This window comes from Eublepharis macularius, chromosome 14 (genome assembly GCF_028583425.1).
Source record: "Eublepharis macularius isolate TG4126 chromosome 14, MPM_Emac_v1.0, whole genome shotgun sequence".
In the NCBI taxonomy this organism is placed as follows: Eukaryota; Metazoa; Chordata; class Lepidosauria; order Squamata; family Eublepharidae; genus Eublepharis; species Eublepharis macularius.
In genome coordinates, this window is record NC_072803.1 from 6,020,434 (window position 1) to 6,048,074 (window position 27,641).

The window sequence follows — 27,641 nt, forward strand, 5'->3', positions numbered from 1 at the left end:
ATTTTCCTGAATGATTGCAACAGACCTTCTCTGCTGACCTCTTAAAATTCCCTGATCAAACCAGCCGAGAGCCTATAAATTCCAGGTGACAGGCCTAATTGTTTCCCAGTAAATTTCCATTGCTTGTGAATAAAATGTCCTCAAAATTCTGGTTGAAGTTTCAGAAGGCAGAGTCTGGTCTGGGCCGGACCAACATGCCTCTCTCTCAAACAATACATATGAGTCTTCCTTAGAATCTGGTCCACTTAATATAGTTTTGCAAGGGGACCTCGACCTTCTTTGGGTATGTGCGTGACCTAGGATCTCCGCCTTCCCAATAGGAAAAGAAATTGGGGTTTGTTTGTGACTGGGCTCAGTTTGAACACACCCATCTGTCCCAGTTGGAACAAACTCCACAAATCCTCCAGCAGAAGATAAAAACAGATATCTACGATTCTATCGTACAAAAAAGAGAACAAATGAAATCCATAAGCAGCCAAGTGCTATTTGAAACCATTGACAGAGATTTATAGGCCTGTAAAAGTCTCTTCAAAAGAGCTTACTCCAGATCTAGAGACTGCTGAATTGCAGCTGATAACGAAACTCAAGACAATGCATCCACCTGGACTGAATCAAGACATTGGCTTCCTGTCTCATTACTAATGCTGATTTCTCCACACCCACCACCCCACCCTATCCAATCATGCCTGCTGTTGTCATTCACCAGCTATTATCATTTGGCTTCTGCAATCACTCCACTCTCCACCATATAAGGACAGATGGACTCCCATTCTAGCTGTATCTGAAGAAGTGAGCTGTGACTCACGAAAGCTCATCCCCTACCACCAATTTCGTTAGTCCTATAGGTGCTACTGGACTCTTGCTCTTTTCTACTGCTACAGACAGACTAACAGGGCTACCCATCTTGATCCGTGTCTAGATTTAGAGGTTGCTTCAAGCGATGAGCTCTTCCACTGCCATCCAGCCGTCTATCGGCTTACTCAGAAATTCTGTTCCAAAGTTCTAAGCAATCTCTAATGCAAAAGTTCTAGGGGAAACTGGTCCATCCACACCCATCGGGAAGGAATTTTAAGAGCAGAACTGGACAAGATGGTGGGCAAATCCAGGAAAGGGTCTCCCCAGGAGGTGGGTAAAGATACCACTGCAAACCTTCGAACATCACAGAGGCAGATTAATTACATTTGAAATGGGTGGCGATAGCCATTTCTTCATCTGCGTTCCCAACAGGAACCAAAGCTATGGCAGCTGTTGAGTCCTGTCCTCCTTTCCGTCCCATTCAGTTTCCACAGGCAAAACAGCTCCCCACACCCTGTTCTGAGTTGCTATAAGACTGGGAAGGGCAGGTGTTCTCCTCTTTCCCCAGTGCTGTAGCACTGATCCAATTGTCTGTTTCTGAAGTTGTTAAATGTTGGGAGATCTGATCGTGGCTCCCTCAAAGTCTTGTACAGTTTGGCTCTTACTGAAAAAGCCCCCAAACTAGTCCTCATCTTCTTAAACCTCGGCACCATGTTCTAACTGGAGCTACTTCTGTACGCTGAAAGAGCAACTCTAACCATGTACAGAGTACTCTCCCCTTATCACAACCACCTTCCATATAGCTGGAGCACAAAAGCCAAGCAAGCTGTGTGGCTCCGGGAAACAAACAGACCCCTTGCCGTTCCTTTGGAATCAATCAACCACTTTTCAAAGCTGCTTATGCCGCCTTTTCCGACCTCCAACCAAACCTCTTTGTGCAGACGCGGCAGGAAACTAAGTTTAGCTTGGATGAAGTAGGACTATTTTTGGCAGCGTTAAAAATAAATCAAGAGAGCCTTCCCCTCCAACCCCCACCCCGTCTTTTATAACATTATTTACCTACAGGGATTTTAAACTCCTCATCAGCATGCCAGGTGTCACTCCAGAGAAGGCAGCGAGACAAAGGCAGAGAAGGACGCATTGGACACATTGACGGAGGAGCCACAGGCAAGACGCAAACATGCGCGCACAAAGCTGAACGTATGGGGCATTGTTAAAACTGGACGCAGACAGAAGGGACATGCTGAAAATATAATGGGGCAATGTGGCTGTCCATAAACTCTCCTTTGCCATGCGCAAGGGAAGCAATCATGCACACAGCTGGCCTGCAAGTACACTACCCACACACCCATATTTGTGAGTCCAGGAACACGCACTTCCCACACAGACAGCATTCAAAGACTCGGGAGGCCATCCAAGGCTCGCTTATACAAATCAAGAGACTTTTTGCATACACTTGCTTATGTGGCCCCAAACTGAGTCAATATTCTCTAGCGTTTCTTTTATAGACCCTGCCCCCTTCCTCCAAGGAGTTCAGGGGGGTGAACACGGTTTCACCATGCTCACAATAACTCTGTGAGGTAGGTGAGGGTTAGAATGTGTAGCTGGCCTAAGGCATCCAGCAAGCTTCCTGGCAGAGTGGAGATTAAACCGGTGTCTCCCAAATCCTAGTCTCTAACTAACCACTACACCATACTAGCTATATGCTGGCTTCTTGCATTGCTCCATCCATTTCAATGGGCTTGTACAGGAGAATTTGCCTGTTTGGTATAGCGGTTAGGAGCGGCGGGACTGCAATCTGGACAGCCAGGTTTGATTCCCCACTCCTCCGCTTGAAGCCACCTGGGTGACCTTGGGTCAGTCACAGCTCTTTCAAAGCTCTCTCAGCCCTGCCCACCTCACAGGGCGATTGTCGTGGGAATAATAATAACACTTTTTGTAAACCACTCGTAGCGTGAGTTAAGTTGTCCTGAAGGGCAATATATAACTCAAATGTTATTATTGTTCTTAATTTTCTTAAACACTCAAGTTTGTTCAGAACTTTGACAGAGACCAGCCAGATATCTCTGGGAAGAATGCAAGCTGGACAGGAAGGCAACGGTCTTCCCCTTTTGTTGCTCTCTAGGTTCAGAGGTAACTGCCATTGAATGTGGAGGCTCCACTTACCTCTCATGAAAAAATACCTATCAATATATCCCTGGATCTCTACAACTTTTAATAACAAGAACAACATTCGATTTATATACCGCCCTTCAGGACAACTTAATGCCCACTCAGAGCAGTTTACAAAGTATGTTATTATTATCCCCATGATAGACACCCTGTGAGGAGGGTGGGGCTGAGAGAGCTCTGAGAGAGCTGTGACTGACCGAGGGCCACCCAGCTGTCTTCAAGTGGAGGAGTGGGGAATCAAACCCGGCTCTCCAGATTAGAGTCCTGCTGTTCTTAACCACTACACCAACTGGCTCTCTTAAATATCCATTTCTCTGTGTAACATGAAAGCCAGCATGAGAGGACCAAAAAGAGCTATCCTTTGTTGGTTTTGTAACTTTTTGAGCTGCTTCAGAGCCTGTAGGGAAGGCAACCTCCTCCAAGTATCAGCTAGCCAATGGGTTCCTGGAAACCAAGATACAGATAGCATAGGAGGGCAAATACATGTGGGTCTATGGGGTCTCTCATGCCCCAACAGCTCCCACTCACCTAACCAGATTTATTTGATTTCATTTATACCCCACCTTTCTGCCAGTGGGGACTGAAAGCAGTTTACATTGTTCTCCTCTCCTCTGTTTATTCTCACACCAATCCTGTGAGGTAGGCTAGGCTGAGAGTGCATGTCCCAGAAAGCTTCCACAACAAAATGGGGATTCAAACCTGGATCTCCCAGATTCTAAAGCAGCACTCTAACCACTACACAACACTGCAAAGAGAATGGTGGCCAATTATTATGATCCTTACCAGGGATTAAGATTGACTACTAGTGCCCTGCTCTGCACATCTACTAGAACAGAGATGCAATTGGCAGGTGCACAGGGCAGGGCTTTTTCAGCAGAGGCCCCCAAAGAGTGGTGTTTTCTAAGGAGATTGCTGCATTTCATGAATTTAAAGCTTTAATTCCAGAATCCCACTTTCTGACATGGGCTTTCCTGCCTGGGTTAATACTACTGCCATCTTTATTCCAGACCATACTAATGAAATTTGATAGAAAACTTACCACCCACATTGAAGCCTGTTTATGCACCAGTTGTGTAGAAATGGCATAAAAGAAACAAACCAAGAAATGGGTAAAATGAAAAGGCTTGAAATGACTACAGACAAAAAGCAGAAATCTATGGGAAGGGGGCATATCTAAACATCCCTAGAATTCCCCGCCCCAAGAAATCTATGAGCACGTCCTTTGCCTTTCAGAAACTGCAGAAAACAATGTGATTCCAGAGATCATTCGGTGTTCTTAATTCCCCGAAGCTGTTTGCTTCTGTAGCTTCCAACACTGGGAACTCATTTTATGACTTGACTGCTACTTGCTTAAAAAATCTCGGCTCCTTTTCATGTCTCTTTGCTTGCTGTGGTTAATGTTTGTCGTTTCTTCTGCTACTGTTTTTTTTTTTTAAAGAATCTGTTTTATCATTTTGCACTGTTGTAATTTGTTGCTGAGAGCTACCTTGTGTGCCATTTTGCAGGGCAGAATAGTGAGATAGAAATCTTCCAAATAAATTAAGACTTGAGCGGAGGTGCAGGATTTTTCAGTGCAAAAAGACTTGGGAGCCCTCCCCTCTCCACTCAATAACCGGCCTCCTTTTAGGTCTTAGGCAGCCCTCGAGGCCTTTGCTGGCCTTTGGTCTTGCAGGGATTTTTCTACTTGGCCTCAGCTGAACTCACAGGCCTGGGAGGCGGTGAAGCATTTCTGGAAATTCTACCACGGATGTCAGGAGGCAGCTGGGAACTGACCAGGAAGCATCAGCCCTGGGAGCGAGGCAGACGTGCAAAGCAAAGGGTGCTGTGGTGGAACGGAATACAATTGCGGTTGAACCAGGAGGAGAAGAGCTTCACAAAGATCAGAAAGTGTGCTGGATCTCACGGTGGTGCTGGGACTCTCTCGGAAAGGAAGCCAAGAGCTGGTTCCCTCAAGCACGCCCATCTTCGGATATCCCTTGGGGACCAACTGCTGAAAGAGTGAAGCACTTGGATAGGAAAAATACTGCACCTCGACTGATTTGAGCAAGAATGCTTTGTATGGAGGATTTCATTCACTCACGCAAGCGGGTCATCAAAGAGGTGAATAACCAGGCCTGAACCAGTCCTGGAAGGACCTGGCTGAGAAGCTGGTGTGTGTGTGTGCATGTACATGTTTTCCGAGGAAAGCTCTCCTCTCTGTGAAAACTCTAGTCTTATGGCATGAACTTTCCAAGTTAAGGCAATGCGATCCACATCAACTTGACTCAATGCCATGTATCTGACATGGAACCCATGCCATTGGACCATCAGGATCTATCTTCTGTCCACCTCTGATGTAACCAAAGGCTGTTTCCATCTTGCCGTTCCTCTAAGTTTCCTGGAGACATCTGGATGGTTCGGGGCAAGGCAGATGAAAACTGGGAAACTCTTCTGCATGGAGGGCACCTCTGCATGACGGGGCCTTTTCAAATGTGGCACCTACTTTGGGGGACTCCCTCCTAAGGAAGACCCTCCCTGCATCCATTGTCAGTGGGATTTAGAGTGCAGGCAATGTCTTCTGCCACAGTCTACAGGATGTCGCTGTTTTCTGAGAAGAATCTTGTCCTCCTCCTCTAGTCTTCTAATGGAGGATCAGCTTTTGAAGAACTCCAGGGGTCTCCAGGCCCTCTGCAGAAACTGGCTGGCCGCTGCGTGACACAGGATGCTAGACTAGATGGACTACTGGTCTGATACAGCAGGGCCCTTCTTATGTTCAGAATACAGCTTGAAAGCTGCTGTCCCCTGCCAGGCCAAGTGTGACGTTCATATCTAATCTTTTCACTCCTGCTCTCCCAACACCAGGCAGGTATTGCAACATTCTCACCAACTGCCAGAGATTACAGTCTGCCTGTTTTGCATCCATACAAGATAGCCAAGCAGACTGCCCTAAAGGAAGGACATCAGAATTCCATTCTTTCTCCAGAAGCAGCTGCCTTCCCTTCCAGAACCAGCATTACTGCCTTCTTCATGGAATGCAGAGCAAGCTTATGGAACTCACTGCCCCAAGAAATGCAACACCAGCCAAGCCCAAGCTGGACGTGAGGGTCTATAAATGACTGACCATTTCAGTCTGGCCGTGTCTGAGTGACCTCCATTTGCCAATCTGTGCATACAATCTGTCTTCTGTTCTGCACTTCATCTATCTATATACATAAAGACAAGTGTCCTGACTGACTCATCAATGTTCAGCCCAAACGCCTGGACCTAGAAACATGAAATTTGGGGAGAACATTCCTTTCATGATATAAACATCAACTAAGAAGAGATTTTAAGAAATTCGACCTATTAAGGGGGTAAAAAGGGGTAGAATGTGTTTTCCCAAAGGGATACAGCTTCCCTGTGTGGCTGGCAGGCTGCTGCCTGTTTGTGCCCCTGCTCAGCCACTCTCCCCTGACTGGGCCAGCCTTTCAAGGTCATTTGCATATGCAGGCTGATTGGGGCTCACAACATTCCACACCTCATCCCCCCCTCAGAGACAGTTGGAACACAGAAGTCATTTGCATATGCAGCCTGATTGGTTCTCACCGCCCCCCATTCTAAACAGTCTGCAGTTGCTATTGGGAGTCCTTGAATATGTCCTGAGGTCAAAGGCACCTCCCAGTCTTCCCCTCAAAGTTCACTACGGTTGCCAACTCAAAAAAAATCACAAACCAAAAAATGTTACATACCCATAAGTATTACAACTGGATTTAAAGTAGTTAAATACCGTAGCGAAGCACGGGTATTGAGCTAGTAAACAAATAAACTAATAACATGGTGACAGACACTTGCTCAGCTGGCCCTCATCTTTGTGCCAATTTTTAAATTAATTTATACAGCCTAGTGCAACACTTTAACCCCTACCCCACGCTGATATACTGCCCTTCTTGCAACCTTTCCAAAGCTGACCAGCCATGGACAGAAACACTGAACTCAGTGGACTTCGTGTCTAACTGAGAAGAATTCTTCAGTTTTGTCTTTTTCAAGCATTTCAGGAGATGCAGAGGCAAAACAGGACTAAGTTAACTCAAACGACTGCTGGTCACATGCCAGTTCTACAGGGCAGTGCCCTGGCAGCATTAAACAGTGTGACCACAAGCAAATGGCATGAACCACACTGGTGCTACTCTCATGGTGTGCAATGCAATCCTGGCTGTCAGCTGCAGCTCCCCTCCCCATAATGAAACTCTCATATCACTTCCAAAAATCTGCAGTGCGCTTCCAAGTTCATTAAAAATTGCCCTTATTTTAATTCCTGGCTTGGAAAATCAGAAGCCAATGTGGGAAAAGAGTGAAAGGGCATGTGAAAGTGGCCTGCATATGACTTTTGGACCCCCAAGTGGGGCCATCTCAGATTACCAACTGGCAGTCTTAACAAGGTTGCAGAAAGATCCAGTCTGATCTGCTGTAACCCCAAGTGACCTAGAAGAAATGCACCAAGGAGTAACGGTTATATTAAGCCTCAAAAGATACAGGGACTCCACCATGGGACACCTGTCAGCACGGGGCGGTGCCGGCGGAGAACTGGATTGCTATGCCGAGCGGCCAGTTTTCTGGCTTCAGCAGGGGGGCCTTTCCTGTGTTAGACCAACAAGAGGGCAGAAGGCAGATGGTGGTCTCCCAGTTCAGCACCGGCCACTTTCCGATGGATCACCTGCCACTTGCTGGTTGGTGGGATTTTTGCAACCTCCCCCCCTCCCCCATAAAACTTCTTGCCTAGATTGGAGCTTGGCACAGCTGGTCGGTTCCTGTCTTCTATTAAGTAAGCGGGCACCATCCCTTTAACACCATTTAACAATTTACACGTTAGTCCTTTCAGAGATCCTGAGCTGACGTTCTCTTGTACGAGAAAATTTAACACCCAAAGGTGGACCACAAGAAGAGAGTCTAGAGGGGAAACAAAAGTAGAGCTGGGAGACACAAAACATAGGATAAGTGTGTGCGTGGAGCTGAGCCCCCGTATGTCCACCCCCCCCCCGCCCAGTCATCTGTGCTATTTGGGGCTCCCAAACACTTATTCCTCCCAGGAGGCTAGTCACAGGGGCAAAGAAGTTTTGCGGAGGGGAATGAAGTAAAGAAGGGTTCAGCCCCTTCCCCGTCCCACCCACCCTCTGTCCTTTAACAGTGAAATCCTAAGCAGAATAGTAGAGTCCAGCCACACTCTCTCAGCCTCACCCGTTACAGGGCTGTGGTGAGGACAACCCAGAGGGACGAATCATGCAGGGCTCATTTCGAGGGGGAACGTGCCGGAACGCAGTTCCGGCAGTTCCCCAAAGAGGTCACATGTCAGGTGGCCCCGCCCACCTGACTCTTGGCCATTTGGGGCCAGTTTCAGCCTGGCTTGGGGTCGAAATGGCCTGGATCGGGCCTCTGATGGGTGGTGGATCACTCTCTCGCTCATCAGCGGCCCGATCCTGACCATTTTGGGCCCCTTTTCGGCCATTTTCAGCCCCTTTTTGCCATTTTGGACCCAATTTCGGTCCTGAATGGCCAGGATTGGATCCAAAACAGCCTGGATAGGTGATGTCAGGGGGTGTGGCATATGCAAATCAGTTATGCCAATGAGTTGTGCTAATGAGTTCCTTCTGCTCTTTTTCTACGAAATGACTCCTGGAATCATGTATGCTACTTCGAGCTCCTTCCAGGAAGGGAAGGATAACAGTAGACTAGACGGGCTGGTGGTGATGTGTGTACACCCCACAACAGTGTGACACCTTTGGAGGTGGAGGAGGGGCTGGCGGCTCTTCCAAAGGTAGGGCATTGTTGGGAATCAGTTATCTACCCAGTCACACTCCAGCTGTTCAGAACATGTGCTCAAAGGCGGAAGGAGTACAACTTCTGACCAGGCAGTTGAAAGCAGAGAAGTTCTCCTTTATCTTGCCATCTTTTGCACCTGGTTTGCTCTTCTATCTCGATGTAGCCCCTCTCCTGCTGTGTACAGGTGGATGAGACAAGTTCCCATTTTGGGACTGTCAAAAGCGTCCTGTAAAATCCCCCATTCCTGCTGCTTTCTCCTGCCAGATGGAGCCAGATGGCATGCGTGACAATCTGAGGGGGTGTCTGTGGTGCCGGCAAAGAGAGGCGGGCTGCAGACTGGTTCACCATTGCCACTCCCCCCCCCCCAACACAGCCAAATCTCAGGCAAGTTCAGCCAGAAAGGAGGGTGAAAAGAAAGAAATGGGAGATGGTTTTAAAAAAACTGAGCTGCAATCAAGCATGGAGGGCGGGTGGAGAAGGAAGGTCCCTGGCATGAAAGGCAGGGAGAGAATCAGGCTGGCCCAGATTTAATATTCTGAAATGGTTCAAAGCAGGTAAAGTCAATGTGGTGTAGTGGTTATAGTATCAGACTGTTACCAGGAAGGCATGAGTTCAAATCCATGGAATGCACTGGGTGGTAGGGTCGCCAGCCTCCAGGTGGCAGCTGGAGATCTCCCAGAATTGCAACAGATCTCCAGATGACAGAGATCCGTTCCCCTGGAGCTAATTGGTTGCTTTGGAAGGTGGAATCTATGGTATTATACCCAACTGAGGTCTCTCCTCTCCCCCATACCTCATCCCCTTCAGGGTCCACCCCCCAAATCTCCAAGAATTTCCCAACCCAGAGCTGGCGACTCTACTTGGGCCAGTCACTGGCTGAGCTCAAAGGGTTGCTGTGAGAATAAAGCAGAGGAGGGAAGAACCTCCTTTGCTGCTCCTGAGCAATTTGAAGGAAAGCTGGGATAAAAATGCATAGAGAGATTGGGGGTGGGCCGATCAGTTGTCTTGGGTGTAACGGACAAACCTGGAGGCTCAATTTAAACCAAATACAACGTAATGTCTGCATATCCACTGCTGGGTGTAAATGTGCATGTGTGGATTCCAGCAAACAGCATCTGTGGGGTTTTCCCAGGTCTGCGCCCTGACCCATTAATAGTGGGTCTGGGATTAGGATTAGCCCCGCATTAAACACGGCTGCAGCATTCTTCCTTTTCCTGGAGGTAAAGATGCACAACGGGAAAGCCACATCCCTCCAGTGGAGGGTGCCTGCATGTCTCCCTTTGCATCAGAGATCCCCTCAGGGCCATTTTCACCGCAGGCCAGGGGAACCGTGACTGGTTTCCCAGTGCCCTCTCCCCCGGTGCTGCTGGGCAACAATTTGCTCAAAGCGTTGGGGACGGAGAGCACGAAGAGGGTGTTTAGTCCTTCCCCATTTTCTCAAAGTTTTCCCCGTAGGCTTTTTGCTGGAGGGGTGGGGGAACAGGGCAACCTGGGAGGGCTTTCAGAGTCACGTGTGTTTGGACTGTCAACCTGTCATTTGTTGGGAGTGTGACAGCTTGGTGAGGTCAGCAAGGGGAAGCAGAGGTAAGAAGCGTGTGTCCACCACCCATTACACAGGAGACTGTAGGAAGAAAGCGTCTGGAAGGATGGACGCCATGGAGGAGATTCTGAGGGCCCTGGTTGTAAATAGGGTTGCCAGCCTCCAGGTAGTGGATGGAGAGCTCCCGGAATCGCAACTGGTCTCCAGGCCACAGAGATCAGTTCACCCGGAGAATATGGCTACTTTGCGGGGTGGACTGTATGGAATTATGCCATGCCAAGGTCCTTTCCCTCCCCCAAACCCACTTTCTCCAGGTTTCTCCAGGTTTCACCCCCCAGATCTCCAGGAATTTCCCAACTTGGAGCTGGCAACCCTAGTTGTAGAGGGGCACTGAGAGAGAAGACAGTGCTGTGGGGCTTAGATAAGACTGTGGGGTGGAAGGAATGGGCTATTTCTTTGATGGAAGCCCTGATGTTTATGATATTGCTCAGATATGAGTTTTTACCAGAGGCAAATGGAAACTTTGGTGGGGTGCGATGTCCAGCAGTGTGTTCTGCCCACACTTCTTTAAATTCTAAACATGCCTCAAAAATGCTCTCTCACAGTTAACACTATAGCAGTGGAAAAAGAGCAAGAGTCCAGTAGCGCCTGTAAGGTGAACAAGATTTGTGGTAGGGTATGAGCTTTTGTGAGTCACAGTTCCCTTCGTCAGGGAGATCAAGAGTCCAGTAGCACCTGTAAGGCTAACAAAATTTGTGGTGAGGTATGAGCTTTCGTGAGCCACAGCTCACTTCTTCAGATATCCGGTTTACCATACCACAAATTTTATCAGTCTTAGAGGTGCTACTGGACTCTTGCTCTTTCCTACTGCACCAGCTCAGTTGTACTATTACCCACATGATTTCAGGATAACTGTTCATACATCAGGAATAGGTTCTAGGGATAAAATCCCTGCTCCATTACACTCTCGGTATGCACTTTTCATGGCCGCGCTGCATTGTCAATCGCATTGGAAATGAGCATGCCCCAGGGCCTAGAGGAGTAGAGAAAGCCATTTCCAAGAACATGGATGCAGCTACAGTTGCTAGCTCTGGGTTGGGAAATTCCTGGAAATTTTGGGGTGGAGCCTGAGGACGGGAGGAACCTCAGGGATATAACGCCATAAAGCCCACCCTCTGAAGCTGCCTTTTCTCCAGCAAACTTATCTCTATAACCTGAAGATGAGTTTGCAATTCCAAGAGATCTGCAGGCCCCACCTGGAGGCTGGCGCAGTTCTGTTGCTCCTGAAAAGCAAAGCCCGTGGGAGGTGCCGTTTCGGGCCTTCTCTGGCAGCAGCGTGTGCTGCCCAGCCCCAGTTATGTCACCGCTCTGTGTTCGCAACAACACGGAGGCGTCTGAGCACTGAATGTACCCGTAGTGGCGTAGCTTGTTCTGCCGCTTTGCCTCTTCACGCCCCTGCCTCCCTCTTTTGTTTCCTGCTCTGAGCTCTGCCAGGGCTGCCAGCTCAGGGCTAGTCAGGCGCAGCTTAATCTAGAAACACAAGTGTGTGTGTGTGTGGGGGGGGGGAGCGGGGAAGGGCAGACACTTCTCCCTCTCTATTGTCCAGCTCCTTCCCACGCCACCCCCAAACACTCTTCTCACACTTCAGTCCCCCCCACCCCCCGCTGCATCCGTTCAAGTCCCAGTCACCCACTGCCACCCTGCTAGCTGATTTCCATAAGAAGCAATTGGTACAATTCATTTGCAAAACCCACAGAAAGCAATACTTCGAACCAAAGTTTGCCCCCCCCATCACTTTTGCTTCCATGTCAACTACTGGGCAAAAACATTGCTGGAGGCACTATAAGCGGCAAAGGGCTGGGACTCCGGGGCTAACTTTGCACGCAGAAAGTCATGTTTAATCCCCAACTCATGCAGACCCCTGAAGAACCATGGCCAGGCAGAGAAGACAACACTCAGCTACCCAGTTAGGGTTGCCAGTTTGGGTTGGAAAAATCCTGGAGATTTGGGGTGTGTGTGAGAAACTTGGGGACGGCGGGGCTTGGCGAGGGGAGGGACCTCAGCTTGATATAAGACCATAAAGTCCACCTTCTAAGGAACCCATTTTCTCCAGGGGAACTGATCTCTGTTGCCTGGAGATCAGCCGTAATTCCAGGTGACCTCCAGCCACCCCCTGAAGGTTGGCATCCCTATCCCAGACCACAAGGGTGCTTTGTACATTTAATGTGGCCCAAAAACAAAACTGACCACTAATTTTAGACACATTGTTATGCAGGGAAGATGAGAATCCACTCTGTGTATGCCCAGAGGACCATGTTCTTTACCACCGTTCTCCACACTTATCATTCAATAACAGGCTTTGAATCTGGCTTGTCTGAAATAAGGCCATGCCCAACACCCTTCAAACTGGAGTGTGAAGACGAATTTGTACAATTTGGGGCAGGGTATGAAGAAAAGCACTGAAGGATGTCTGTCTTTTTTTGAGGTGTGTGTCTGGGGGAGGTGTGACTTTTTTTTAAAAAAGTGTTTGAAACGCTAGACAGGCAGCTGTGTCAGACTGTCACAGTTAAAAGAACAAAGACTCCTGTGGCATTGTAAAGACTAAACAATTCATGCAGCGTTGGGTTTGAGGAGCCGGAGGCCGTATCATGCACTCTGGCTCACGCCACAAAACATTTGTTAGTCTTTAAGACTCTTTGCTGTTGAATCCAATGTGGGCTTGGCCCAATTCCACTTATGTATTTATTTCTCTCTCTCTCTCTCTCTCTCGGACTCTGCTTTATAGCTACATTTCCTGTTCTGCACATGGGTTAAGTCCCTGTTTCAGAAGCATAGATGGTGCAACGTGTGCCATTTTCACCCTGGACGTCTCTTATGTGCGACAGCCAGTGTGGTGTAGCGGTTAGAGCGCTGTGGGAAGATCTGAAAGACCTGAGTTCAAATCCCCATCTCATCAAGAAGCTGGCAGGTTGGTCACTCTCAGCCTAGCCAACCTCACAGGGCTGTTGCAAGGGGAAAAAGGAGCGGCACAAAAAAACGTAGGTCACCCTGAGCTCTGTGGTGGGATACAAATGTACCAAATAAACATCAGAGGGAGAAAACACAACCTGGAGATGCTGTTCATAAGAAAACCAAGCTCTGTAGCTAACTGACGCGGATGAATCCCCTCCGAGTTGAGCTGGATGGGGCCTGAACTGCAAGCCCATCGGAAAAGTGGGACATTTTATTCCTATCCAGCAAGATGCAAAACTTCGTGGTTTCTGGCAGCGAGCCTCTAATTCAGTCTCTCTCTCCCTGGCTCCAGTCCCCAGAGTTTATATAACAGGTATAATTGTTTAATACTCGCTTGAGAGAACACACACACACACACACACACACACACACACCCATCAACAGGCTGAAAAGTAGATTGGGCTCAGGGCTGGCCGGGCTGGAGAGCCCCCTGCAAAGCGCTGGAGCCAGCAGCCTCAGCAGATGGGTGTGTGTGTGCACGCGCGTCTATCTGGGTGAGGACACCACAGCCCAGCCGCAGGGGAATGCTTTGAGGGACTTGGAAGGCATTTTTTTCTGTGCATGCAATTCCTTTTTGCAGGCCTAGAGCAGAGGGTGCACCGAATTCTTGTTTCAGCTAATGCAGTTTCCCAGTGTCGGCCACTGGGTGAGACAGGACGCTGGACCGATCCAGCAGGGCTCCTTTGACATTAGTGGGTGGGAGAGCTCTTTGTGTCTCCCTGTCTGTCCGGGACATTTTTAACCTGCCCTCCCTCCAAGGAGCTCAGCGCATATGGCTCCTCCTGCCATTCTGCCCTCACAACAACCCTGAGAAGTAGGTCAGACTGGCACCAAGGTTACTCAAGCAGCTTCATGATGGAGCAGATGCTTGAAATGGTTCCAGGCAGAGGCCCTGATCTTTACACCACATTGGATCAGCCTCTGCTGTGTATGTTATGGTGTCGGTGTCTGATCCTAGAAGCAGCAGTGGGGGCACAAGGGAAGCTGAACTTCCCTGTGGGCACTGTTCAAAACACAAGCGCTTCTCTTTTCCTGGGGGGCAGGAACACAAATTAGTAAAGAGTCCAGGAGCATCTTTAAGACTAACCCACTTTATTGTAGCATAAGCTTTTGAGAACCACAGCTCTCTTTGCCAGATGCATAATACAAATGTGATTAATTGCCATTGCTAATCATAAACTGGCTAGCCAGTTTCCCCTGAACTTTGCTGTCCTGTCAGTGGAAGTCAGAGAGTTGAATCCAACAAAAATTGCCATCCTTCTCCCAGGACATTTGGTTTCCCCTCCACCAGGCATTCTCAAGTAAGAGGAGTGAACGGGTAACCGACCCAGAGCATTGTACAGTCACTTCTCTGGACCTCTCACTAACAAGTGTCCTGAACCCAGGAACACAAAGAGCCCGGGGCAAAGGCTGGGCATTGGAACAGGTGACCTGACATTGGCACAGGAAAAGAAAGCCACCGTGCCGTGTCCTCTAGAGCTGGGGAGAAACCACAGCAGCGGCTCAGCCATGGTGTGTGTGTGTGTGTGCATGTGTGTATAGATGAGATACTCCAAGTCTGCATACAGAAGGGAGAAGACGGGTTGCTTTGTAGGTCCAGGGCTGCAACACAAACAACCTTTTGCAATTTGCAACCTGGCAAATGCTCAGATCTCACAGAAACGGATTTTTTTTTTTAACCATTTGCTCAATGATGTCAGTCACATGTGGTGGTCTGAAAGGAAAACATCCCCCGCTCCAAACTGTTCCAGTTTACTAAGATTTCCCCTGTCCTGCCTGGAACAGTTACTGACTTGTCCCAAACTCTCGGGGGCAGAGCTACATACGATCGCAAAGGGAGCCAAAATATGTAATCCGTCTACATTTCTCCAAATGATAACACATCTTTCTGTTTCTGCTAATTCTGCAGTATTCATCCTCCAAAATAAAGCAAGCCAGTGCTTACTTTGGAATGACAGTACGGGAGGCATTAAGTGAGAATTTTTCTTTATTTAAAAAAGAGGCCGCAGCAGAATCAATTTGCAAACTTCTCAAACTGGCCAGCTCCCTTTAGGGATTCAACCTGAGCGCGTGTCCAGGCCTAGAACGAATCTTGATCTATAGCATGTGTGGTGGTGGAGAGCACCATCAAGTCATAGCTGAATTACTGCGACCCCTGCAGGGGTTTTCAAGACAAGAGACTAACAGGGGTGGTTTGCCATTGCCTGTCTCTGCAACCCTGGTCTTTCTTGGAGGTCTCCCATCCAGTGACTAACCAAGGCTGGCCTTGCTTACCTTCTGAGATCTGATGAGATCGGGCTTGCCTGGGCCATCCAGGTAGGGAAATCTATAGCATATTTGATCATATATGGATGTATAAACCTGCCCTATAATAAGCAACACCACTGGTCCAGCGTAGCACAGCTCCATGTACTACAACTGCCTTCAGCTTTCCAGGATTTTGGGACAAGAAAACTCTTTCCCAAGCATGTTTCCTAAGATACTTTGGAGACTCCAGGGATTGAACCAGATACCTTCTGGTACTCAAAGCCGGGGATTTCACCACTGAGCCGCACCCCCTCCACCTAAGAGATTTGACCAGTCCCATAGAAGATCCACCTTAGCCCCAACCATGCCCGACGCTACCGTAACATCTTACCGAAGACTCCCTGGCTAGGATGTCTGTTCGACTATCTGTCCGTTCCCACTGCTGAAGGGAACTGTTGCTGGTGGGGCGGAAGGTGGGGGTGATGACCTCTGGGTTGCTGCCATGAGGACTGACCGGCGAGCGGCCCCCTTTGCGGTTGTAGGACTCCAGATAATCCTTGACGTAATCCGAGCGCCTGGCGGCCTGCTGGTAAAAACCCTGCAGGGTGCATAACTCCTGCCGGGTCCGTGCAATGGTGGGGCCCCGAGTGGTGGAGTCAACACGGTATGAGTCGAACAAGTGCATGCCGGACAAGTCTCGCGCCAAGTCCGAATGGCTGCTGGATTTTTTGCGGCCCAAAGCGGTGTTGTAGCTGGTGGAGGCTGTGCTGCCAAATGAGTAGCTGGATCCGCCACTCAGGCCTCCGCTGCCAGGCGGTCTCACTGGGACCCGACCGTAACTGGGGCTCAGTCTGGTGCCAGAGTCTGGGCGCTGGAGCAGGCGCCCGCCCCCATCATAGTTCAAGGAAGAGGAGGAGGTCGTTGCTCCTGAAGTCCTCAAGTAACTGGAGGCCAACATGCCAGAGGTCGTGCTGGGCTTATAGTTGACTTTATCTTTGTCCAGATAGGAGGAGGACAGGTTAGAAGTGTACGAGGAGTAGGCGCCATAGCCGGTGGGGTTCTTGCTGTAGGAACTATCTGAGTAGCGGGATGAATCTAAACAGCGCTTCAAGTTGGAGGACAACTGGGACATCCTGAGAGATGGGGCATCGGGGGCAGCGTGGGTGGCATCGACTGGAAAGAAAAGAAGACAGAGATGCAGAAGGGATATAAGAATTTTTTTGGTTCAAGGTAAGGCATAGAAATAGGTTAAAATCTTTTATAGTATTTCATATTTATAACAAAGGCCAGGGTAATCAGTTACATCAAGAAACAAGTAGTGCTACTGCCAATAATTGTTATTGTTAAAAAGGAAAACGATAGCATGGAGCAATAGTGAAATAACGAGGTCTTTTTAAAATTATTATTAATATTAAATAATAAGCAGGAATAGGCTTGAATCTTGCTCGTGTAGTACAGATGGGAAAATATATACTAGTTAAGCTTAATAATTAATTAATAATTATATTAATCTCTATTTTAATATTGGTAAAGGTTTTGGTTTTTGGATCCATTAGATGGGAATGGTTGGCACCGAAAACTGGCAGGGATGTGACCAAATTTCTGAACTCTGCCAGTCAGACTTGGAAAATTCCCATTTCGATTTTGTTTCTCTTCTGTGAATAAAACCCACAGACTTTATTGTCGCTCCATAGCCTGTGCTGCCATGCCAATCTTTCCCCATTAAATGCATGCTGTTGTTGGAGTCTAAATGCCATTTGTGATATACGTGGTGGCAAAAAGACAAACGGATTGGGATCCGCGGCACTGAAAATGGGCAAAATGCAAAACCCCACCCAATGACATTAGGAAACTAAACAAAATGGGGGGAAAGACGCGTTTGTACAACCCATTCACAAAGGGCTGGTTCACACATTACTTTCTGCCCCTGAAACACTGAGTTCTAAGTCATTTTATTTATTTACTTCATTTTTACACCACCTTTCTCCCTAATAGGGTTCCAAAGTGGCTTACGTAATTCTCCTTTCTTCCATTTGATCTTCGCTACAACCCTGCAAGGTAGGTTAGGCTGAAGGGTGTGACTGGCCCAAGGTCACCCAGAGAGCCTCCATGGCAGAGTGGAGATTCGAACCCAGATCTCCCAGATCCTAAATATACAAACTATTCCTCTGTGTTTAAAATATGAAAGAGAAATTCTTTATGGGGGAAGCATTTTAAAAACAAAACATGTTTATAGAAAAATGTTGAATATAAAATGTGATGCATGTGATTGAATATAGAATGCCTCGATCATGGCGCACTAGGAAATTTCCCTGTAGGTTAAATGGCCAATCCATCTCTGCAATTGGATTAAGATTACAGGATTAGAAGTATAAAACTTTGGGTAGAAAATAGTAAAGAGTCCAGTAGCACCTTTAAGACTAACCAACTTATTTGTAGCATAAGCTTTCGAGAACCACAGCTCTTTTCATCAGAAGCTGACAAAGAGAGCTGTGGTTCTCGAAAGCTTATGCTACAAATTAGTCGGCTAGTCTTAAAGGTACTACTGGACTCTTTACTATTTTGCAACTACAGACTAACACAGCTAACTCCTCTGGAACTCTATATTTTGCTTATATTTTTTGCTGTCGCTTACATCTATTATTCTGTTCAAGATCCTTTATGCACTTTGAAATGTCTCTGTTTTCTCATTTAAATAAAGTTGATGAAAATTAAAAAAAGGAAAAGAAATCCAGACTGCATTTCCTAGTTGAAGTACTAGATACAGGTAACAAGCAAGAACAACTGCGGGCTGATTCTCAGATCACAAAGCTCCTGAGGACCTTACGAGGACTTCCTATCAGATTCAGATGCATGCCTGGAGTTCCTCACTATGAATTCAATTCCCAGGGGCACAGGAGCCTGGCTTGGATTGGGACAGCAGTATATGGGCGATTTTCCTAACCTGAAATGACAGGTATTTGCCCCGTTGGGAAGATTAACAGTACTGATATGCAAGTCGCCTTATCGGGGCAAACAGTGGCTCCCTGGGGGCGTTTCTGGCCAGGAAAGCGGGACTGGTGATGGTGGTGGAGCTTAGGCACCTTCTCCCCGAGTGCCATGCTCCCATCTCAAATCAGAATCTTACACACCTGGGAACTGAGTTTCTTGCAGGGGAGTCCAGGACATGTCTGATCGAAACACACCTGGCTGGCTATCGCAAAGACTTGATAATATGAATCAGCCCTGAGATGATAATGGAATTCCAGGACCTTCCCTAAGAGGAAAGACTGAAGCGGGGGGGGGCCTTTTTGTTAAGGGGGAACCCAACTTTTTATGTGGCCTTGATAGCCTAGAAGAGCCTGATCTCACCAGATCTCAAAAGCTAAGCAGGGTTGGTCCTGGTTAGTAATTGGGTGGGAGACTTCTAACAAAGACCAGGGTGGCAGAAGCAGGCAATGGCAGACCACTTCTGTTAGTCTCTTGCCTTCTGCAATTGATGCAAAACTGAATTATTCAAAAAGGCTATTTACTCAGATAGGAAGGCTGTATTGTAGGGAGGGGGTCTCAGATGCTTCGCTAATAAGTTAGGGACCACAGACTTCACCACTATGTTGCCTTATATATCATCTGTTGCTTTAAATATGTACTCCTATATACTACCTGTGCTTCATGTTGTCTAATGTCAGTCCTAGAATTGCTAATGTTCTGTTTCAGCAACTCTTCAACTCTGTATTGGATTCTTGCTAATGCTATCTCTTGTAAAATTGTATCTATTTACCCTGTGGCATTGTTTATGGAAATGTCCTTGCCACTATATGGAAATTTATACTGATTGTACTTATCTCATTCTGTGTAATCTGCCTTGAGTCTCAGTGAGAAAGGCAGACTAAAAAAGACATAAATAAAACAAAACCCCAGAAGGGGTCGCCATGAATCAACTATGACTTGAGGGGAGGGTTTATATTTTATTTTAAGCCAAATACAATTTGTTTGTTTGTTTGTTTCTCACTGAGACTCAAGGCGGATTACATAGTGTGAGATCAGTAGCAAGGATATTTCTATACAATATCAAGGACATTTCTATGCAGTATATCAAGTACATTTCCATAATCAATGCCATAGGGTAAATATAAACAAGTTTACAAAGACATACCATTAGAAAGGATCCAATACAGAGTAAAAGAAATGCCGAAACAGAACATAATCAATTCTAGGACTAACATCTGACAACATGAAGCACGGTAGTGCATAGCAGTACATATTTAAAAGTAGTAGTAAGTAAGGCAACATGGTGAAGTCTATGCCCCCTAACTCATTCGTGCAAAGAGATGGGACATCCAATAAACACTGAAATCTTTTTTTGGACTTTAGAACTCAGAAAAAAAGCAGAAATTCGAAACAGAGCCCAAACACCCCTGAAACAAAGCATATTAGCATTTAAACATGGTATGTTAAACGATGCAGAAATTACACAGTTGGGCAGACAGTACACAGTCGCATAGATCACTGTCCTTATTCCTTTACTACAGAATCTTTCTGAACCATTTTGTTACAGGGCAGCCCTCCTACCTGTGGAAGAAAGCCCTCCTGAATAATTCAGTTTTGTACAGTTTGCGGAAAGCCAGGAGTGTGGGGGCTCTCCTAACCTCATCAGGCAGGCAGTTCCATAAGAAGCGGGCTGCCGCAGAGAATGCCCGTGCGTGAACAGTTGTGGATTTCGACCACTAGTATGGTGGCATCTGTCCAGTCCTGTCCAGATTGAGTGAAGCTGCCAAGGGGGAGCAGAGGAAGAGAGCTGGTCTTGAAGATATGAGGGACCAAAGCCTTGAAGGGCTTTGTATGTGATAGCCAATGGTATCATGCGCTAGGAACAATCCTTCCTCACTGAGACCCTGGGGCATCTACACCAGTCAGAGTAAACAACATTAAACCAGGGGAACTCAGCCAGCAGCTTCCCATATATTTGCCGATCTGGACACAACACAAAGGACCGTGGCTGCCTTCTCTCTTGGGAGGTTTTGGAGGCCTCGGTTGGTCTAGATGGTGGCTAATCTGATCCAGTAGGGCTCTCGGGAGCTTGAAGAAAAGATGTTCAGACTGGTGCGGCTTGCCAAACTAGACAGCTGCACCCACATGAAATTCCCTCTTCCTGTGCCAGAACAAGTCCCCTTCTGGCATCTGATCACCAGAAGGGATTCGAACTGGCATCTCCCAGATCTATGGCCAACCCTTTACACTAAGGAAACATACAAGAGCAGCCAAGCATTACACACGCATAAGGATCAGGGCTTTTTTTCAGCGGAAACGTGGTGGAACGGAATTCTGGCACCTCTTGAAAGTGGTCACATGGCCAGTGGCCCCGCCCCCTGATCTCCAGACAGAGGGGAGTTTGGATTGGCCAGCGGTGCGGAGGGCAATCTAAACTCCCCTCTGTCTGGAGATCAGGGGGCGGGGCCACTGGCCACGTGACCATTTTCGCTGAGGGCGATTTAAACTTTAAAAAACTCCCCCCTTGTTCCAGCTGACCCAAAGTGACGGTCCTGAGTTCCACCACCTCTTCCCCCCCCCCAAAAAAAGCCCTGGTAAGGATTATTATTATGAAATCTACTGGTGTGTGTGTGTGTGTATGCTGCAGAAATAAACACCAGGCAGCCAGTTTCAGAGAGGTGGCATAAACAGAAACTCAATACCCTGCTTTTGTTTACAAGCAAAACCAGGAGATGCAAAGGGTGCCAGCGCCTCCTGCTGGCAAAGGGGATTTTTGTACAAGGGCAGAGATCGCACAGACAATGCTAGGGGATCTTTTAAGATGGCCAAGACTCCGGTCTAGTAGCACTTGAAAGAGGCGCTACTGGACCCGGATCTTGCTCTTCTACTACAGACCAATACAGCTACCCGCCTGAAACTATTCAATATGTCCAAAGAGCTTTGCCCAGTCATCGAGAAACCTTTAAGCATCGGTGAAATGGGAAAATCCTATCCGGGCAGCTTCTCTCATCAACTTAGCACTGAAGTGGGAAAACCACATCTGGCAGTCTTCTCCCTGTTGTGTGGCTTTACACCATAGTTTCATACTGGTTTGATAAACGCCCCCTCTACCAGGAGGGAACTCTGGGAATTGTAGGCCCATGAGAGAGAGAGAGAGAACCAACAGAGAAGTCTAATCCCCTTCAATGAAACTACAGTCCACTGGAGTCTTTGTGGGAGAAATGAACATTTTAAAAATTGTCATAAGGAAACAGGCAACAAAAATTATTCGGAGGGGTGTGTGTGCTGGGAGCACCTTTCCTGTGAAGAAAGGGCATTTACCTTTTCTCTAAACTTAAAAGCCCCGTTGAAGGGGGAGGAGACCTGATGGAAATTTATTAAAAAACATACACACAAGAGTGGAGAAAGGGGACAGAGAAAAACTTGTTAACCTTCTCCCACAATACTAGAACTTTGAGGCATCCTATGAAGTTGACAGCCATCGATTCGGGATGGACTAAAGGAAGTTATTCTCCTTAACCTGTGGAACTCATGGCCACAGAGGTATTGATGGGCCACTAACATACACAGGGAATAAGACACATTTATGGAGGTTTGGTCCATGAATGGCTATTCCCTATTATGGGTATATGCAGTGTACCTCTAAACACCAGCTGCTGAAGAGCAGAGGCAGAGACTGGCTGTTAACTCCATGCACTCGCTTGTGGGCTTCTTGCAGGCATCTGGTTAGCCCCTTCTGGAACCAGCATGCTGAACTAAATGGACTCTTGACCTGATCCGTCCAGGCTTCCTATGCTTGCATATTTTTATGAAACAGTAAAAGTCCAGTAGCACCTTTAAGACTAACCAACTTTATTGTAGCGTAAGGTTTCGAGAGTCACAGCTCTCTTCATCAGATGCAACTTAGTTGTAGCATAAGCTTTCGAGCTCTCTGATGATGCATCTGACGAAGAGAGCTGTGGCTCTCGAAAGCTTATGCTACAATAAAGTTGGTTAGTCTTAAAGGTGCAACTGGACTCTTTACTATTTTGCTGTTACAGACTAACACGGCTAACTCCTCTGGATCTATATTCTTATGAGATGCTCCTTCTAACAGCCACGTATTGGGGAGCTATGATTGGAGCCTGTAGGGGGACAAATTATAGGTGGAGATTACCGACGAAAAGAGGGGACTCTTCTTCCTCTGTGCTATTTCTCTAATTAAAAATGTCCTTGGGGTGTTTTAAGCCTTGGGGTGGGGGAGAAAGATACCTATCTTTAGTTTTTTCTGACTGGTGCAAAAAGTCATCCAGGGGCCCATTTTGATATGGGAGGTAGCACAGGAAGGGGGAGCTAAGCCGTTCCTGTTGCAATCGCGTGACACATTCCAGCTCCTCAATGTCAGATTGCCCCTGAGATACAAGCCCACTCTCAGAATCTGGAGCTACCATTTAAGATGCTTGAAGCAAGTGATGCAAAATTCTTCTTCAGGCCAAGAGAAAATTTCGTTTGTGCAGCTAGACTTAGCTGAATTCAGCCATGAAAACTACTTCCAGCGATTCAGTCCTGCCCCCAAACATAATGAAACAGTCGTGATGCATGTGCCTCTGAGCACGTGCAGATGGCAGCACTTTTGTCACTGATTCTAACATTTACCTTGTCGGACTGGACCACAGGACTATCTGGCCCATCATTATGTGGCCTCTGGGACCTCCCCTGCAAAGGGCATCAGGGCAACAGTGTGCTCTAGCAACTGGTCCTCAGAGATACGCATCACCTGCACATGGAGGTTCCACTGTGCTATCATGATTAACAGCCATTGATAGCTTTGTCCTCCACGAATCAAAGACTTTTAAAATGACATCTCCACTAGTCGTACCACTGTGGTAGGTAGTTCCATAATGTAGCTACGCCAAGCCACAACTAGTCTTTCTGCATCAAAGAGCGGCAGGCAGGGCCAAAGAGCGCAACGCCCAGTCTGGGTATGAGCCCTTGCCAGTCTAATTGTTGAAGTCAATTCCCCAAACCAATCCCTTCTTCTTCTCTTATTCCTCCACTGACTGCAACTGGGCATGTGCAGGGAAATGGGGCTCACTACACCGGTGGGACTTCTGCCTGTCACCCAGTCATTCAAGCTAGGACTCCAGAAAGTGGAATTAATCCCCCAAGGCAGGAGATGCAAAGCTATTTGGCTCCCTTGCTGTGAGTGCTCATTTTCAGCTAAATGTTCATCAAAAAGGGAAAAAATTTCCCCCCACCCTGTCAGATCCTCCCAGACAGCTTGTCAGCCCCATGTGACCCTATGCTGACACGACATGGCGTGCTCCTGGCCCATTAGGTGCAATCACGAGGGTGGAAAGCAAACAGGTCGCCACGGCACATTCCATGCATGACTGCAGCCACCCACGTAGCCTCTGACAGCAACTTCCAAGGCCTACCGACTGGTCCTCTAATGCACGGGGCTGTGGAAGTGAAAGGGTGCCCCCTAGAGTATTAATGTTACTCATTCCGGCTACTTTAATCGCTTCCCCAACGGACAATCCAAGTCTGAATCACCACACATTTTGCTGTCCTGAGAAGTCACAAAACACAACAACAAACTTCAATTTGCTCTTTGCAACTAAATATTCTGGAAGCCTTCTTCCAAGACAAAGAGGACCCCTGTGGCACCTGAAAGTCCAGGGGCTCCAGCCCCCCCAAATTCATGCCACACACACAAAAGCTGTACGTCTTCAGGGTGCCACAAAGCTCTTGTTTGTTTCAGGGGTCACGGACGAGCACGTCTAACCCTATGGAATTTGTTTCCCACTGTTACAGCTCCGAGTTCTCACATTTCAACGAACGCTAAGGCAAATCACGTCCATTTCTCCACCTCTACCGACAAGGACTCTTGTTCAATTAAAACCAAGGTTCAAACTCCCACTCTTGCTGGGTGACCTTGGGCCAGTCACACTCTTTCAGCCTAACCTACCTCGCAGGGGTGTTGTGAGAACAAAAATTGAGACGAGAAGTCACTTTGTGACCTCATTGAGGACAAAGGTTGGTATACATGAAGTACAATTTTAAAAAATGCTTTCGATGGCAATTTCACTGCACAAAATAGGGCTCTGTGGTTGTTCTCATTGGCTCCCTGTAAAGCTGTGGGCACCTTCATGGAAAATGACAAGCAGCAAGAAAATAATAATCTTCCTCTTGTTCTCAAGTGTGCAATGAGCACGAGCAAAAATAACTTCACTGGCCTTAAGAGTTGTTCTGCACACATTGCAGGTGTGAGACAGCGTGGTGCAGTGGTCAGAGTATCAGCTTGGGCTATGGCAGGGGTCATTTCGTAGAAAAAGAGCTGGAGGAACATATTAGCATAACTTATTAGCATAACTCATTAGCATATGCCACACCTCTTGCCATCACCGGAAGTGTATCATTAGTATAACTGATTTGCATATGCCCCACCCCCTGACATCACCTATTCTGGCTGTTTTGGACCCAATCCTGGCCAGTCAGGGCCAAAATTGGACCCAAAATGGCAAAAGGGGGCCCAAAATGGTCAGGACTGGGCTGCTGATGAGTGGGAGAGTGATCCACCACCTGTCAGAGGCCTGATCCAGGCCATTTCAGCCCCAATCCAGGCTGAAACGGGCCCCAAATGGCTGAGAGTCAGGTGGGTGGGGCCACCTGTCATGTGACCTCTTTGGGGAACTGCCGGAACTGCGTCCCTGTGTGTTCCCCCTCAAAATGAGACCTGGGCTATGGGAGAAGGGGGTTTGACTCTCCAAACTTCCATGAAGCCCTCTGGTTGATTTGGGGTCAATCACTTAGTTTCTTAAACTCACCTACCTCACAAGGTTGTTGTAAGGAAAAAATGGGGAAGGGAGAACTCTGAGCTCTTCGGAGAAAGGATGGGAAAAAAATATATCAGCTAGCTAAGCTTCATTGACAAACATTTGCTCAGCATGGATGTGTGGCCAATCTTGGCTTTCAGGCACTTGGAAGAGAAACGAATTTTGAAAAATGTTTTTGTCTCAGTCAGACATTGTTAGGCATACCCTTAAGAACAAAAAAAGTAAAAAACAGTCAAAAAAGTAAAAAAAGTAAAAAAGAGAAAAAACCAAAAATATAAAAAAAATAAAAAAAATTAAAAGGAAAAAAGAACAAAAAGTACAAAAAAGTAATGTGCGGAGAGGCCCTCAAGCAGCCATTTACAAAAGAAAACTTGCTATTTTCCAGAGTCCACAGCAGTGTTTGACCCCCTCCCGCCGCCCATCCCACCGACATCAGGGGCTGCCACATAACCCAAGAAAAAGGGTGGTGGCCAGGGTGGATTGGCACCCCAAAGTAATTGTCTCAGGAGATGACTCAGTGGCTTGCCTTGGTCATGCTGTGACTGAGCATCACGCATTCAGAGCCATGAGAAGAGTTTTCCTCTCAGACATGCATGCTGATGACTTCCAGAGATTGCATTCTTCTTACTGTTCCAGGCATGTGGCTTGGCTCACTGGCCCGAGTCACGCATTACTACTGTGGTCTGCAGTGTACCTCCTGGCAGCACGCTGAGGCCTGAATTGCAAATCTTATAATCTTTTTAAAACTTTTCTATAGAGCCAGTTTAGTGTAGTGCTTAAGAGCGCGGGACTCTAATCTGGAGAACTGGGTTTGATTCGCCACTCCTCCATTTGAAGCCAGCTGGGTGACCTTGGGTCAGTCACAGCTCTCTCAGAGCTCTCGCAGCACCACCCACCTTTGTTGTGGGGATCATAATAGCATACTTTGTAAACCGCTCTGAGTGGGCATTAAGTTGTCCTGAAAGGCGGTATATAAAAAGAATGTTGTTGTTGTTAACATCTTTGCTTATCAATCAGAACATTTTTTCCCCCTTATCCTTCCTCCAAGGCGCTTGTGGCTGCTTATGAGGACTCCCCTTCCACAGTTCACCCTTACTACAGCCCTGTGGGGCGGGTTAAGCTGAGAAAGAGTGACTTGACCCAACGTCCTCAACAGTGAGCTTCATTGCCAACTGGAGATTTGAATCTCTCTAATCATGATCCCACTCCACATTTTTAAAAAATAAGAGAAGCGAAGAGGGGGAAAAAAGCAAATAGAAAGATGGGTCACTGCCCTCAGGGGCTTACAATCCAAACTGCAAAATTACAGGAAAAATAGAGAGAAAATCAGGGAAGGGATAAGAAAAATGTGGCCGCAAGAATCAGTTCTATATTGCTTTCACATGCAAGGAGAAGGCAACACACATTAGGAAATGCAACGAACAAACATTAAAGATTTCTTTTGTTTCTAACAGGGCTTTGTTTGGCCTGGGGAACAAAACAAATAGTAGAATCAGACTGGATTGATTTAAATCAAGACACTTCAAGCAACGAAGAATACAACAATTCACACTAAATGTGTTAATTAAAAACCAACGTCTTGGAAGGTCTAATTGTTTCCAGTCTCCTTGATTTTGTTTCCCTTTGGGCTCTTACTAGCATGTTCTTATCTCGCCCTTCCTCAAAGAAGCTCAGAGCAGTCTAAGCGATTCTCCCACCTTTTATCTTCAGAACAACCTTGTGAGGTTGATGAACTGGAGAGCCTGTCACTGCCCCAAGGTCAGAGTGGAGATTTAAACCCAGTTTGTCCCAGATCCCCACACCACCCATGCGCCTCCCTGCCTTGCCACACTCCAGAAAAGAAAAATGGCTCCAAATTCAAAGCTTTGGCCCCTGCAACCTTCATGTCTCTGTTTGCTTGAAAGCAAAGCAGAACTTTCCCGATGCAAAGCCTGACTGCTCAGTACTGCACCGAGCAGAGAGAGAAAGAGAGAGGGAGAGATGCGTGGGATATTAAATTCTTTCCCTTTGTACTACGCGCCTGCTGAAAGCTGTCAGCTCCCTACACTGTATTTACGCCCCACCCACCCAGATAAAATTAACAGGTACCCAAGCAGGGATAAAAGCAGTACTGAAGGATGGTTTCCAGCAAGAAAGGAGCAAAAGAGGAAAACACCCCACCCACTGTACAGGGTCCCCCTTGGAATTGTGGCTCCCCAAGAAAAGGCACATAGAACTTCTTCCTGCTGATCCAAAGCTCCTTGAGAATCCAGAATCTGAGAACAATGCAAGCAGCAGGGCTCAAATGGTTACAAGCATATAAACAGGAGCTG

General features: G+C 47.3%; 1 protein-coding gene across 1 annotated transcript in view; it reads right to left on the reverse strand.

The window, feature by feature from the left end:
- USP2 (ubiquitin specific peptidase 2) overlaps window positions 1-27,641 on the reverse strand; it is a 76,190-nt gene that overhangs the window by 40,522 nt on the left and 8,027 nt on the right. Inside the window, exon 2 of the mRNA XM_054998195.1 lies at window positions 15,933-16,714. Coding sequence (XP_054854170.1) covers window positions 15,933-16,714 — 782 coding nt within the window. The remainder of the gene's footprint in view (window positions 1-15,932; window positions 16,715-27,641) is intronic.